Source organism: Mytilus trossulus, chromosome 3, assembly GCF_036588685.1.
Source record: "Mytilus trossulus isolate FHL-02 chromosome 3, PNRI_Mtr1.1.1.hap1, whole genome shotgun sequence".
NCBI classification, from domain to species: Eukaryota; Metazoa; Mollusca; class Bivalvia; order Mytilida; family Mytilidae; genus Mytilus; species Mytilus trossulus.
In genome coordinates this window covers 93,481,463-93,495,334 of record NC_086375.1, presented here as the reverse complement: position 1 = coordinate 93,495,334, position 13,872 = coordinate 93,481,463, and the positions used below count along the sequence as shown (strand labels likewise).

The 13,872-nt window shown below is 36.0% G+C and overlaps 1 protein-coding gene across 1 annotated transcript in view; it reads left to right on the top strand.

The window, feature by feature from the left end:
• LOC134712883 (importin-5-like) overlaps positions 1-13,872 on the top strand; it is a 36,908-nt gene that overhangs the window by 12,056 nt on the left and 10,980 nt on the right. Inside the window, exons 12-18 of the mRNA XM_063574869.1 lie at positions 663-836; positions 2,875-3,093; positions 4,853-4,936; positions 9,133-9,265; positions 12,190-12,251; positions 12,607-12,763; positions 13,395-13,567. Coding sequence (XP_063430939.1) covers positions 663-836; positions 2,875-3,093; positions 4,853-4,936; positions 9,133-9,265; positions 12,190-12,251; positions 12,607-12,763; positions 13,395-13,567 — 1,002 coding nt within the window. The remainder of the gene's footprint in view (positions 1-662; positions 837-2,874; positions 3,094-4,852; positions 4,937-9,132; positions 9,266-12,189; positions 12,252-12,606; positions 12,764-13,394; positions 13,568-13,872) is intronic.

Below are 13,872 nucleotides of genomic sequence, written 5' to 3'. Positions count from 1 at the left end.
TCAAGTCACAATTTATAAAAGTAAACTTATAGGTCAAAGTACGGTCTTGTAGGAGTCTTGGCTCACACCGAATAGCAAGCTATAAAGGGCCCCAAAAGTTACTTGTGGAAAACAATTCAAATGGGAAAACCAACGATCTAATCTATATAAAAAAGGAGAAACGAGAAACATTAATAAACGACATCAACAAATGACGACTACTGAACATCAGATTCCTGACTTAGGTACAAACAATTGCAGCAAGTTGAAACGTTTTAATTGTACTTAACCTTCACCATTATTTGAAAATTCCATGAAAATTGGCACCCATTAAAATATATGAATCCACAGTAAGTATTTCAAGATATATCAGTATTGTAACAATTCGTGTACAGATCCTTTTCAATGTATCAGAATTATTTTAAACATGTGCATTCCAAATTATAGATGAATTTTCACAAATCGAACATGTATTTTAGGACTTGAATTATTACAAGTAATTAATTTCTCTTTAAATGAGGTTTTCCAGAATTATTACAAGAAGTTGACTTCACTCTAAATGAGTTTGACTATAATTTAGCTAAGTTTTCCTATATTTCAGGTTGTTCCAGAATTATTACAAGTAGTGGACTTCACCTTAGATGAGTTGAACTAGAATTTAACCAAGTTTTCCTATATTTCAGGTTGTTCCAGAATTATTACAGATTATGGATGACAATGCTAATCCCAGAGTACAGTCACATGGAGCGGCAGCACTGGTCAACTTTGCTGAGGAATGTCCAAAAATAGTACTCTCTCAATATTTAGATGTCATTTTAGATAAAATGGAACAAGTTCTTAGCAGTAAATTTAAAGAGGTAAGAATGACAAGGCCTCAGGGTCAAATTAAACAGAATGAAAAATTGTCACAACATTGGAAATTGTAAAAAGTATCATTGTACATGCTTTTAGTGAAAAGTTGTCTTAACATAGGAAATTGTAAAAGTATTATTGTACCATACTTATCTGATTTGTAGTGAAAATCACTGTTGGACTTGGGGGAAAGGGGGGGGGGAGGAGGGGGAGAACATAAGATTTTCCAGATCTATTCCACAAGTCTTGGAATTGTAAATGAGACTTAGTCAACATAGAAGTCAAGACATTGGAATGATGTATAACTGCAAACTTTGATATCTGATGAAAATGACCTTTGCTAGATAGTATCTGATCTTTGTCTGCACTATTGCTATTTGATGTCTGATCTTTAATTTAAAAGAGATATTTTGTTCCCATTGTTAAATCAGTTGAGGGTCATTATATGTTTTCTGTTGTCTAATTCTGTCTGTCCCATATCAGGCTTAAGGTTTTGATTAAGACAGTTTACCATATTAAGGTGTGGTTACATCAACTTGCCACTAAGTACACATGTTCATTATCATGTGAACTCTTGAAATTATATGCCTGAAAAAAGAGGGACAAAAGATATCAGAGGGACAGTTAAACTCACAAATCAATAATAAACTGGCTACACCATGGCTAAATATGAAAAAGACAAACAGACAAACAACAGTACACATGACATAACATAGAAAACTAAAGAATAAGCAGCACAAACCTCACCAAAAACTATTGTGCTCTAGAAGGGTAAGCAGATCCTGCTCCACATGTGGCTAACAATTCAAACCCTGATTTTTCAGTTAACTGGTCATTGAAATGTGACTAAGTGTGAAACCAGTGCATTCCTTGGTTAACTTAGAAGTTACAGTAATTTCCCATCAAATTTTGGTTCACATGTTTAATGTGTCATAACTAGCTGATTTATATATGCAATGACCATTGTAATATGATTGTGTGAGTGGGGCAGTGTGTCCTTTGTACACATGTTCTTGTTTATGTGTAAACTAATTTCAAATTGAACTGGTAAACGTTATGACTTACTTACATTTCATTTATATACAGCAGAAAAATTCAATATACCACCCTAGCATTCAAGACACATGTGCTTGCCTAATACAATTTGTAAATATGCACAATTCTACATAACAGTAAAGACATTGGAATGATGTATGTAACAATTGTCCTTTGATATATAATGAAAATGACCTTAGGTAGATAGTATCTGACCATTGTCTTTACTTGTTAGGCCTAGATTAATATATTGTTTGTTTTCCCAATCCCGACCCTGTCAAGCAGGTGTGGGTAGGTAAATAATTTTATTTTTCCAAAAAGCCTGAATATTATTGGATTATCCGGCAAGCCTGAAAATCGGAAATGAATAAAACAATATTTGACTTAGTTTTGACAATAGAATTTTTTGAGTAGGACCATTTTTGCAGGGTCGGTAGGGATTGGGGAAACAAAAAATATTTTATTTTAGGCCTTATTTTCCAGTATTCACAAATCATCCAGACTTGTGGAAATTTTTGAGCTTTAATGATGAAGACATTATTTATTGATAAAGAACTTTGTTGATCACTATAAATGTTTTGTATACTTTGAGCAGTTATTTCAAGCATCCACTGAATGTTGTGATTTGCTAGTGCCATCACCTGAATCCCTACATCAGGATAAGAAAATAATTGATTATAATAAACAAAGAACAATATCAGACTGCAGGCAAAAACCAGCTGCTAAATTTTTAACCTTAAAGCTTTTTGCTGTGGATATTTGAACAAAAGAAGAACCTGAACACCACAAAAGAACACATTGATTTCATCCATTTTGTTATCTGTTGAGTAGATTGACATTTGTTCATCATTATGTTTGTTAATGTTTCTTTCATAGTTATTAGAGAGAGGTGTCAAGTTAGTGTTAGAACAAGTGGTAATATTTGTAATGTTTCTTTCATAGTTATTAGAGAGAGGTGTCAAGTTAGTGTTAGAACAAGTGGTAATATTTGTAATGTTTCTTTCATAGTTATTAGAGAGAGGTGTCAAGTTAGTGTTAGAACAAGTGGTAACAGCCCTAGCATCTGTAGCTGATACGGTCGAGGAGAAATTTACACAGTATTACGACAGATTCATGCCATGTCTCAAATATATCATGCAGAATGCTGTAACTAAAGAAATGAGACTTTTACGAGGGAAAACCATAGAATGTATTAGTCTCATAGGATTAGCTGTAGGCAAAGAAAAGGTATGTTCAACATTGTACATGCAGTTACATGTTACATGACATGGTAGGTCTGTCAGGAAGAAACCCAGAAAAACCTTCAGAAAAGAGCATAGAACATACATTTAGGGACCAGCTAATATATCTGCATATGGTCTATAGTTATCTACTTTTGTGGGTTAGTCACAAATAATTTATAATCTTTTGGAGTTAAGACAAGTAACTTTGCATGATTTTTCTACAAGAAAGTTTGTCATGTACAAGGCATTCCCTGACAAGTTATAAAAGATGTTTAGGTGAAGACATTGGAATGATGTATAACTGCAAACTTTGATATCTGTTGAAAATGACCTTTGCTAGATAGTATCTGACCTTTATCTTCACCATTATATCATTATTTCTCTGTTTTAAATGGCCTACAGTGCTGTTAATATAGTATATAATAAAAAAAAATTTCAATCCTGTGACTTCTGTCGCAGAAAGGTTGACAAAGGGGTAGTGATCAGACAGCAATAACAAACGTATTAAAATCTTAAATGTTTCAGAATGTAGAAGATTGAGAAATCTTAATTTCTCTATTATTATGAGTAATGGGACAACTATGTTTTATTATGTGCTTATCTAGCTCCTCATGCCTGTCAGACAGCTTTCATTTGACCCTGACCTCATTGAACAAGGATATATTTCCATGGTCAAGTCCATATCTCAGTTATTGTAAGCAATATGTATACTATATTTGGTGTATGGCATGATTGTATGGTGTATATGTCGAACTAGCAGGTGTAATCTAACCGTGACCTTATTTGATGGTTCAAGGGTAAGGACAAGATTTTGTGTTTTGGTCTGTTTTACTTGTCTCATACAAGGCATCCCCTGGCAGGGTATGAAATTAGCAGGGGCCCACAGGCCAATGGCCCCTTAAATTTGGTGTGGGCTACTCAAATTATTGGTTTTCTTGTATAGGACTATATATATGGGCTACAAAATTTAAGCTGTTTACCAAATGTTGCCAAAGTCTTAAGTTCTATCCCTGTCTGGCAAGTTATGAATGATGACAAGGTGAAGACGTTGGAATGATGTATAACTGCAAACCTTGATATCTGATGAAAATGACCTTTGCTAGATAGTATCTGATCTTTGTCTGCACCATTATATCATTATTTTTGACTGGACTACAGTGATTCAATTATTGGACTTAATCATGTTTTATAGTTTTATTATGTACTTGTCTTGAAAGCTCCTCATTCCCATCCAACATTTTTTACTTGACCTCGACCTCATTTCATTGATCAGTGAACAAGGTTATATTTCCATGGTCAAGTCCATATCTCAGTTACTGTAGGCAATATGTATACTTTATTTGGTGTATGGCTGCATTGATGTGATTGTAAGGTGTATATTTGTTGAACTAACAGGTGTTGTATCTATATATATAGCTAACCTTTACCTTATTTCATGGTTCAGGGGTAAGGTCAAGATTTTGTGTTTTGGTCTGTTTTACTTGTCTCATATATACAAGGCATCCCCTTTGGCTGGCAAGTTATGAATGATGACAAGGTGAAGACATTGGAATGATGGATAACTGCAAACTTTGATATCCGATGAAAATGACCTTTGCTAGATAGTATCTGACCTCTGTCTGCACCATTATATCATTATTTCTGCTTTTGACTGGACTTAGTAAAGGACTTAATCATGTTTACATTTATTTTCTATATTTTACAGGACTAGTGATGTAATTATAGCATGTAATTATGTTTACATTTATATTTCTTTTTTCCAGTTTTTACAGGACTGTAGTGACGTGATGCAGATGTTATTGAAGACACAAACAGATTTGAGTGAAATGGAGGACGATGATCCACAGGTATTCAAAAAGTTAGATAATAAAAATACCCAACTCAGAGGGAAATTGCAAAGTCCCTTATCACATAGCAAAATACCGTACTCGTAGGGAAATTGGAAAGTCCCTTATCAAATAGCAAAATACCCAACTCAGAGGGAAATTGGAAAGTTCCTTATCAAATAGCAAAATACCCTACTCAGGGGAAATTTGAAAGTCCCTTATCACATAGCAAAATACCCAGCTCAGAGGGAAATTGAAAAGTTCCTTATCAAGTAGCAAAATCAAAAGCTCATACACTTCAATCACATGAAAAACGATGGTCATATCCAGACTTGGTACAAACATTTCCTTGAGAAGTCTTAAAACTAGCTTAACCTCACACTTGTATGACAGTCATATAAAATTCCATTATATTGACAACAGTGTGATAACAAAACAAACACATCATAGTAGGTTAAAATGTAAAAAATATGAGTACAGCAGTAAATTTAACTTTTTGTCAGTTACATGTTAATTTACATTTAGGAAATAGATAAAGTGATTGTCTGGATATAGTTAATGGCAGGGAATGGAGTGATGTATACCAATCATTTTGATTACTAATGAAATCATTTATGTTGCTAGATAGTATCTGACCATTTCTCTGATTATTTAAGGTTTCTATGGTTATAACATTTGGCCATTGGGGTTTGTTGCCTTCACATGTCACATCTGAATAATCAGAAACCACTGACTAATTAGTCACCTTAATTTCCAGATGACCACTGACCCATTAGTTACCTTGGTTATCAGATGACCACTGACCCATTAGTCACCTTAATTTCCAGATGACCACTGACCCATTAGTTACCTTGGTTATCAGATGACCACTGACCCATTAGTCACCTTAATTTCCAGATGACCACTGACCCATTAGTTACCTTGGTTATCAGATGACCACTGACCCATTAGTTACCTTGGTTATCAGATGACCACTGACCCATTAGTTACCTTGGTTTTCAGATGACCACTGACCCATTAGTTACCTTGGTTTCCAGATGACCATTGACCCATTAGTTACCTTGGTTTCCAGATGACCACTGACCCATTAGTCACCTTAATTTCCAGATGACCACTGACCCATTAGTTACCTTGGTTATCAGATGACCACTGACCCATTAGTCACCTTGATTTCCAGATGACCACTGACCCATTAGTTACCTTGGTTTCCAGATGCCCACTGACCCATTAGTCACCTTAATTTCCAGATGACCACTGACCCATTAGTTACCTTGGTTATCAGATGACTACTGACCCATTAGTCACCTTAATTTCCAGATGACCACTGACCCATTAGTTACCTTGGTTATCAGATGACCACTGACCCATTAGTTACCTTGGTTTCCAGATGACCACTGACCCATTAGTCACCTTAATTTCCAGATGACCACTGACCCATTAGTTACCTTGGTTATCAGATGACCACTGACCCATTAGTTACCTTAGTTTTCAGATGACCACTGACCCATTAGTTACCTTGATTTCCAGATGACCACTGACCCATTAGTTACTTTGATTTCCAGATGACCACTGACCAATTAGTTACCTTGGTTATCAGATGACCACTGAACCATTAGTTACCTTGATTTCCAGATGACCACTGACCAATTAATTACCTTGGTTATCAGATGACCACTGACCCATTAGTTACCTTGATTTCCAGATGACCACTGACCAATTAGTTACCTTAGTTTTCAGATGACCACTGACCCATTAGTTACCTTGATTTCCAGATGACCACTGACCCATTAGTTACTTTGATTTCCAGATGACCACTGACCAATTAGTTACCTTGGTTATCAGATGACCACTGACCCATTAGTTACCTTGATTTCCAGATGACCACTGACCAATTAGTTACCTTGGTTATCAGATGACCACTGACCCATTAGTTACCTTGATTTCCAGATGACCACTGACCAATTAGTTACCTTGGTTATCAGATGACCACTGACCCATTAGTTACCTTGGTTTCCAGATGACCACTGACCCATTAGTTACTTTGATTTCCAGATGACCACTGACCCATTAGTCACCTTGGTTTCCAGATAACTACTGACCCATTAGTTACCTTGGTTTCCAGATTCCATTAGTTACCTTGGTTTCCAGATTCCATTAGTTACCTTGGTTTTCAGATGACCACTGACCCATTAGTTACCTTGATTTCCAGATGACCACTGACCAATTAGTTACCTTGGTTATCAGATGACCACTGACCCATTAGTTACCTTGATTTCCAGATGACCACTGACCAATTAGTTACCTTGGTTATCAGATGACCACTGACCCATTAGTTTCCTTGGTTTCCAGATGACCACTGACCCATTAGTTACTTTGATTTCCAGATGACCACTGACCCATTAGTTACCTTGGTTTCCAGATTCCATTAGTTACCTTGGTTATCAGATGACCACTGACCCATTAGTTACTTTGATTTCCAGATGACCACTGACCCATTAGTTACCTTGGTTTCCAGATGACCATTGACCCATTAGTTTCCTTGGTTTCCAGATGACCACTGACCCATTAGTTACCTTGGTTTCCAGATGACCACTGACCCATCAGTTACCTTGGTTATCAGATGACCACTGACCCATTAGTTTCCTTGGTTTCCAGATGACCACTGACCCATTAGTTACCTTGGTTTCCAGATGACCACTGACCCATTAGTTACTTTGATTTCCAGATGACCACTGACCCATTAGTTACCTTGGTTTCCAGATTCCATTAGTTACCTTGGTTATCAGATGACCACTGACCCATTAGTTACTTTGATTTCCAGATGACCACTGACCCATTAGTTACCTTGGTTTCCAGATGACCATTGACCCATTAGTTACCTTGGTTATCAGATGACCACTGACCCATTAGTTACCTTGGTTTCCAGATGACCACTGACCCATTAGTTACCTTGGTTTCCAGATGACCACTGACCCATTAGTCACCTTGATTTCCAGATGCCCACTGACCCATTAGTTACCTTGGTTTCCAGATGACCACTGACCCATTAGTTACCTTGGTTTCCAGATGACCATTGACCCATTAGTTACCTTGGTTTCCAGATGACCACTGACCCATTAGTTACCTTAGTTTTCAGATGACCACTGACCCATTAGTTACCTTGGTTATCAGATGACCACTGACCCATTAGTTACCTTGGTTTCCAGATGACCACTGACCCATTAGTTACCTTGGTTTCCAGATGACCATTGACCCATTAGTTACCTTGGTTTCCAGATGACCACTGACCCATTAGTTACCTTGGTTTCCAGATGACCATTGACCCATTAGTTACCTTGGTTTCCAGATGACCACTGACCCATTAGTTACCTTGGTTTCCAGATGACGACTGACCCATTAGTCACCTTGATTTCCAGATGCCCACTGACCCATTAGTTACCTTGGTTTCCAGATGACGACTGACCCATTAGTTACCTTGGTTTCCAGATGACCACTGACCCATTAGTTACTTTGATTTCCAGATGACCACTGACCCATCAGTTACCTTGGTTATCAGATGACCATTGACCCATTAGTTACCTTGGTTATCAGATGACCACTGACCCATCAGTCACCTTGGTTTCCAGATGACCACTGATCCATGGATCAGTTTATATCAGACTGCCATCTTAGTTGACTTTGGTCACTTATAAGGAGCAGAATGTGCCTATTGATTTAAGGGTCACTTTGAAAAAGAGTTACACATTCTTGGAGTTAATAAACAAAGAATCAAATGATGTATGATTTTTCTATTTGAAAATGGATCTTTTAACAATTTTGAGACAGATACCAGCCGTTAATTTCCTTGCTATCTATATAGTCTGAGTACTGATCACCCAAATCCCCAGCAAGTCCTAAGCTTTGGAGCAATATAATATCTGATTAACTCAACAGGTACATATGTTTTACAATGCATTGTACTCTTGGTGAAGTTGATATACTTTGTCTGCATGAATGGCAGGTATTGGTAAGGTGAAGACATTGGAATGATGGATAACTGCAAACTTTGATATCTGATGAAAATGACCTTTGCTAGATAGTATCTGACCTTTATCTTCACCATTATACCTTTATTTGTTGACTGGTAATAGAAGTAGACTTCCAATGGAAGTAAATTGAGTTTATGGTCAAAAGATTAAGTTAAATGACTAACTAGTTAAGAATCACTCTCATTTCAGATTTCCTACATGATATCAGCCTGGGCTAGAATGTGTAAGATTCTAGGTAAAGAATTCCAGCAGTACTTGCCATTAGTAATGCCACCTGTTTTAAAAGCAGCCTCCCTCAAGCCAGAGGTTGCACTGCTTGACAGTAAGTAAAGATAACTAGGTAGTCACAGACTTAGTATTTTTATAAGCCCGTCTTTTTTTACGCCCATCTTTTAGACGGGATGTATTATGGTATACTGTTGTCCGTCCATCTGTCCGTCCGTCCGTCGTCCACATTTCGAACAATAACTCGAAAACACTTTCACCAATTTCCATGAAACTAAAGTGAATTGTTTATATCTATTGACGTAAGCTCCCTTTCCTTTTTAGCTCACCTGGCCCAAAGGGCCAAGTGAGCTTTTCCCATCACTTGGCGTTTGGCGTCGTCGTCCGTCGTCATCGTAGTCCGTCGTCGTTAGCTTTTAGAAAAATCTTCTACTCTGAAACTACTGGGCCAAATTAAACCAAACTTGGCCACAATCATACTTGGAGTATCTAGTTTAAAAAATGTGTGGCGTGACCCGGTCAACAAACCAAGATGGCCGCCACGGCTAAAAATAGAACATAGGGGTAAAATGCAGTTTTTGGCTTATAACTCAAAAACCAAAGCATTTAGAGCAAATCTGACATGGGGGTTTAATTGTTTATCAGGTCAAGATCTATCTGCCCTGAAATTTTCAGACGAATCAGACAACCCTTTGTTGGGTTGCTGCCCCTGAATTGGTAATTTTAAGGAAATTTTGCTGTTTTTGGTTATTATCTTGAATATTATTATAGATAGAGATAAACTGTAAACAGCAATAATGTTCATCAAAGTAAGATTAACAAATAAGTCAACATGACCGAAATGGTCAGTTGACCCCTTTAGGAGTTATTGCCCTTTATAGTCAATTTTTTACCATTTTTCATAAATCTAAGTTATCTTTTACAAAAATCTTCTCTGAAACTTTTGGGCCAAATTAATCCAAACTTGGCCACAATCATTATTGGGGTATCTAGTTTAAAAAATGTGTGGCGTGAATCGGTCAACCAACCAAGATGGCCGCCATGGCTAAAAATAGAACATAGGGGTAAAATGCAGTTTTTGGCTTATAACTCAAAAACCAAAACATTTAGAGCAAATCTGACAGGGGTTTAATTGTTTATCAGGTCAAGATCTATCTGCCCTGATATTTTCAGACGAATCGGACAACCCTTTGTTGGGTTGCTGCCCCTGAATTGGTAATTGTAAGGAAATTTTGCTGTTTTGTTATTATCTGGAATATTATTATAGATAGAGATAAACTGTAAACATCAATAATGTTCAGCAAAGTAGGATTGACAAATAAGTCAACATAACCAAAATGGTCAATTGACCCCCTAAGGAGTAATTGTCCTTTATAGTCAATTTTTAACACTTTTCATAAAATTGGTAAATTTTTATTAACATTTTCCACTGAAACTACTGGGCCAAGTTCATTATAGATAGAGATAATTGTAAGCAGCAAGACAGTTTATTACAGTAAGATTTACAAACACATCACCATCACCAAAACACAATTTTGTCATGAATCCATCTGCTTCCTTTGTTTAATATTCACATAAACCAAGGTGAGCGACACAGGCTCTTAAGAGCCTCTAGTTTTTTAATTTCAGATTAAGTTTTGGATTTATGGAGCTTTATTCATAAAAAAGGGGGGATTTTCAACACTTCGGACAATAACTCAAACAGGCTTCACCAATGTCCATGAAACTTTGGTGAATTGTTTATATCTATTGATGTAAGCTCCCTTTCATATTTTATAAATTTCAGATTTTAAGTTTTGGATTTATGGGGCTTTATTCATAAAAATAGGGGGATTTTTCACACTTCGGACAATAACTCAAAAAGGCTTTCACCAATGTCCATGAAACTTTGGTGAATTGTTTATATCTATTGATGTAAGCTCCCTTTCAATTTTTATAAATTTCAGATTTTACATTTCCATGTTATGAATTTTTATGCTTAAAAAAGGGGGGATTAACTTAGTTAGATTTGAGGTAGCCTTAATAGTGCCAATTTTTTGGTGCATTTTTATTATTTGGGGGGGGGGGGTGTATTTGACAGGGCTCACACTATTTCTAGTTGATCATATTAATTCATTAAAGACGAGGTAAAAGAGCAACGGACGTATCATGCTCTAAAGCGCAGCCCTTTATTATCTTTGTGTAACAAAAATTCTCTCAATAACGAAGTTATATCACTTATCTTGTCTTTGTCTTTGATTGTTTGTTGCTTAACTTCCAGTGGCAAATATTTCATGCATATTCAGGACCAGAACAATAAATACAATAGGTAGGTCTAGTCACAAGAGAGTCCATCTGGAATGATGGTCAGGAAAATTTGGATTGCCACTGGAAAATGAGGGTATATTGGATAGGGACAGAAATTTTGCCTTGCTACAGGCTACCTACAGACCCCTCAAAGAGTTGTTGCAAGGGTTCTTATAGTGCAAAGACTGTGGCACTCTCTTTACACGAGGCATCAGATATAACGTCTCCATTTTGACAGGACTTGACTGCGAACTTGATACATCCCACAAAGCCAAACGGACGCCCCACTTGGGCAAGTGTTTTACTGCCGGTCGGGAGAAGACCAAGTGACCATATTTCTATTCCCCAGTCACCCTTGAGGGTTCAAATTTTATGAAACTAATACATAATGTTAAATACCACACTACACAGATCAAGTTCGTATTAGAGTTGTGTCACTTTTACCATTCTTGAGTTATGTCCCTTTATTAAGTTAAATGCAAGTGAATGCATCAGCTTCCTCTTTTTTTCTGCTCTTGTATTTTTCTGATAAAGGGACTGATTTAAATTTTTTAGCAGTATTTTTTCCCGTTGTTAAAATTAAGATACAGTCTTAGTTTTTCAAGCATCAATATAAATCTTTTTAAAAATTACATGAAATTTTGAGAAATGAACTTATTGACAGTTTTCATTAAATGTGTACACTTACAGCAGCAGACACAGTGTTCTGATGAAGAATTATGACTTGTTTTTCAGGTGATGAAATAAAAGACATGCAAGGTGATACAGACTGGGAGTTTGTCAATGTGGGAGAACAGGTATGGTTTATATTTCATCTGCAACATACTGATATAAACATTGTGTATAAATTAAATAAGAAAGATTCAGGAAGGGTAAAGAAATTTTACTCTCTTTTTCTTGCTGGATAAAAATAATTCATTAGGAGTACATTTTTGAAAATTTCCTATGCACAATAATCAGTTATCATGAAATAAATAAAATTGCTAGAAATAAAATCAAATGAACAGAATTAAAAAAGCTAATCTGAGCTATGTTATTTGGTCTCTGGTTGGGAGCTGTCTCATTGGCAATCAATCCAAATCTTCTGATTTTTATAATCGTAAGTGTGTTTGACAATTGTCAGGATCTTAAATATTGTCCATTGTTTTACAGCAAAGTTTTGGTATTAGAACAGCTGGTTTAGAAGAGAAGACTACAGCATGTCAGATGTTAGTGTGTTACGCAAGAGAATTAAAGGAAGGATTTGCTGAGTACGCTGAGGAAGTGGTCAGGACAATGGTTCCTTTGTTAAAGTTTTACTTTGAAGATGGTATCCTTTATACAGTGTTGACTTATGTTTGTGGGCAATAATCATTGTCAGAAATAATATAAGATAGGTCTAATAGAAATACTGGCATATCCTTAACAGTGTTAACCATTTTTAGAAATGATACATGATACATCTTCAAGTGTTGACCAATGTTGTTTGATCAGTATTATCAGTTGTAAGTAAATGTAAGAAATAGATAAGAGATTGTCTTGACATAGTGAATGAAGAAAATGGAGTGATGTATACCTAACATTTTGATTAATGATGAAATCATTTATGTTGCTAGATAGTATCTGACCATTTCTCTAATATTCAAGGTTGGCATGGTTTTAACATGGCCATTGTGATTGACCAATGTCGTTGGGCCAGTATTATTCCATACAGTGTTGACCGATGTTGTAGGGCTAGTATCATGGTCAGAAATCATACACAAGATATCCCAACACTGACATGTTAAAAAATTTCAGTCTTTTCAATTCTTAAGCCTAGCATCAATAGTTTAAAACATTCTTTTTTTTTTACTTATTTGTTTTGAAGTTAATATTATGTGTCTATTATGTATATATATATATATATATATCAGTGTTTTAGCTGTAATGTGACCTTTACATTTTCTTTAACCTTGAAAAAGACATTAGAATAGCAGCCTCAGAAAGTCTACCGTTCTTAATAGACTGTGCTAAGATTCGTGGAGAACAGTATGTAGCAGAGATGTGGAACTATATCTGTCCATGTCTGTTAAAGGCAATAGAGATTGAACCTGAACAATCAGTTCTACCGGAACACTTGTATGCTTTATCCAAGGTGAGAATTTGCCAGATAAGAGATTGTATCACAATTTGTACAAAATTTTCTTTGATCTTCCTGACTGATAATTTCATTTTAGTCGTACCACTGTCTATATCACTCTGCTCAGCTTATTATAAAATTGCATATCACGGCTATGTGACGTCAAACATGTTGACCCAGACTTATCATCAATGTCATAATGTTTGAAATTGACCTTGATAAGTTTGACCCGAATTTATCAAGTCATCTTCAGGTTTGCTGGTGAAAACACTTCCAAAAGATGCAAATACAACCTTATAAATAGATCATTGTGTTTTCTG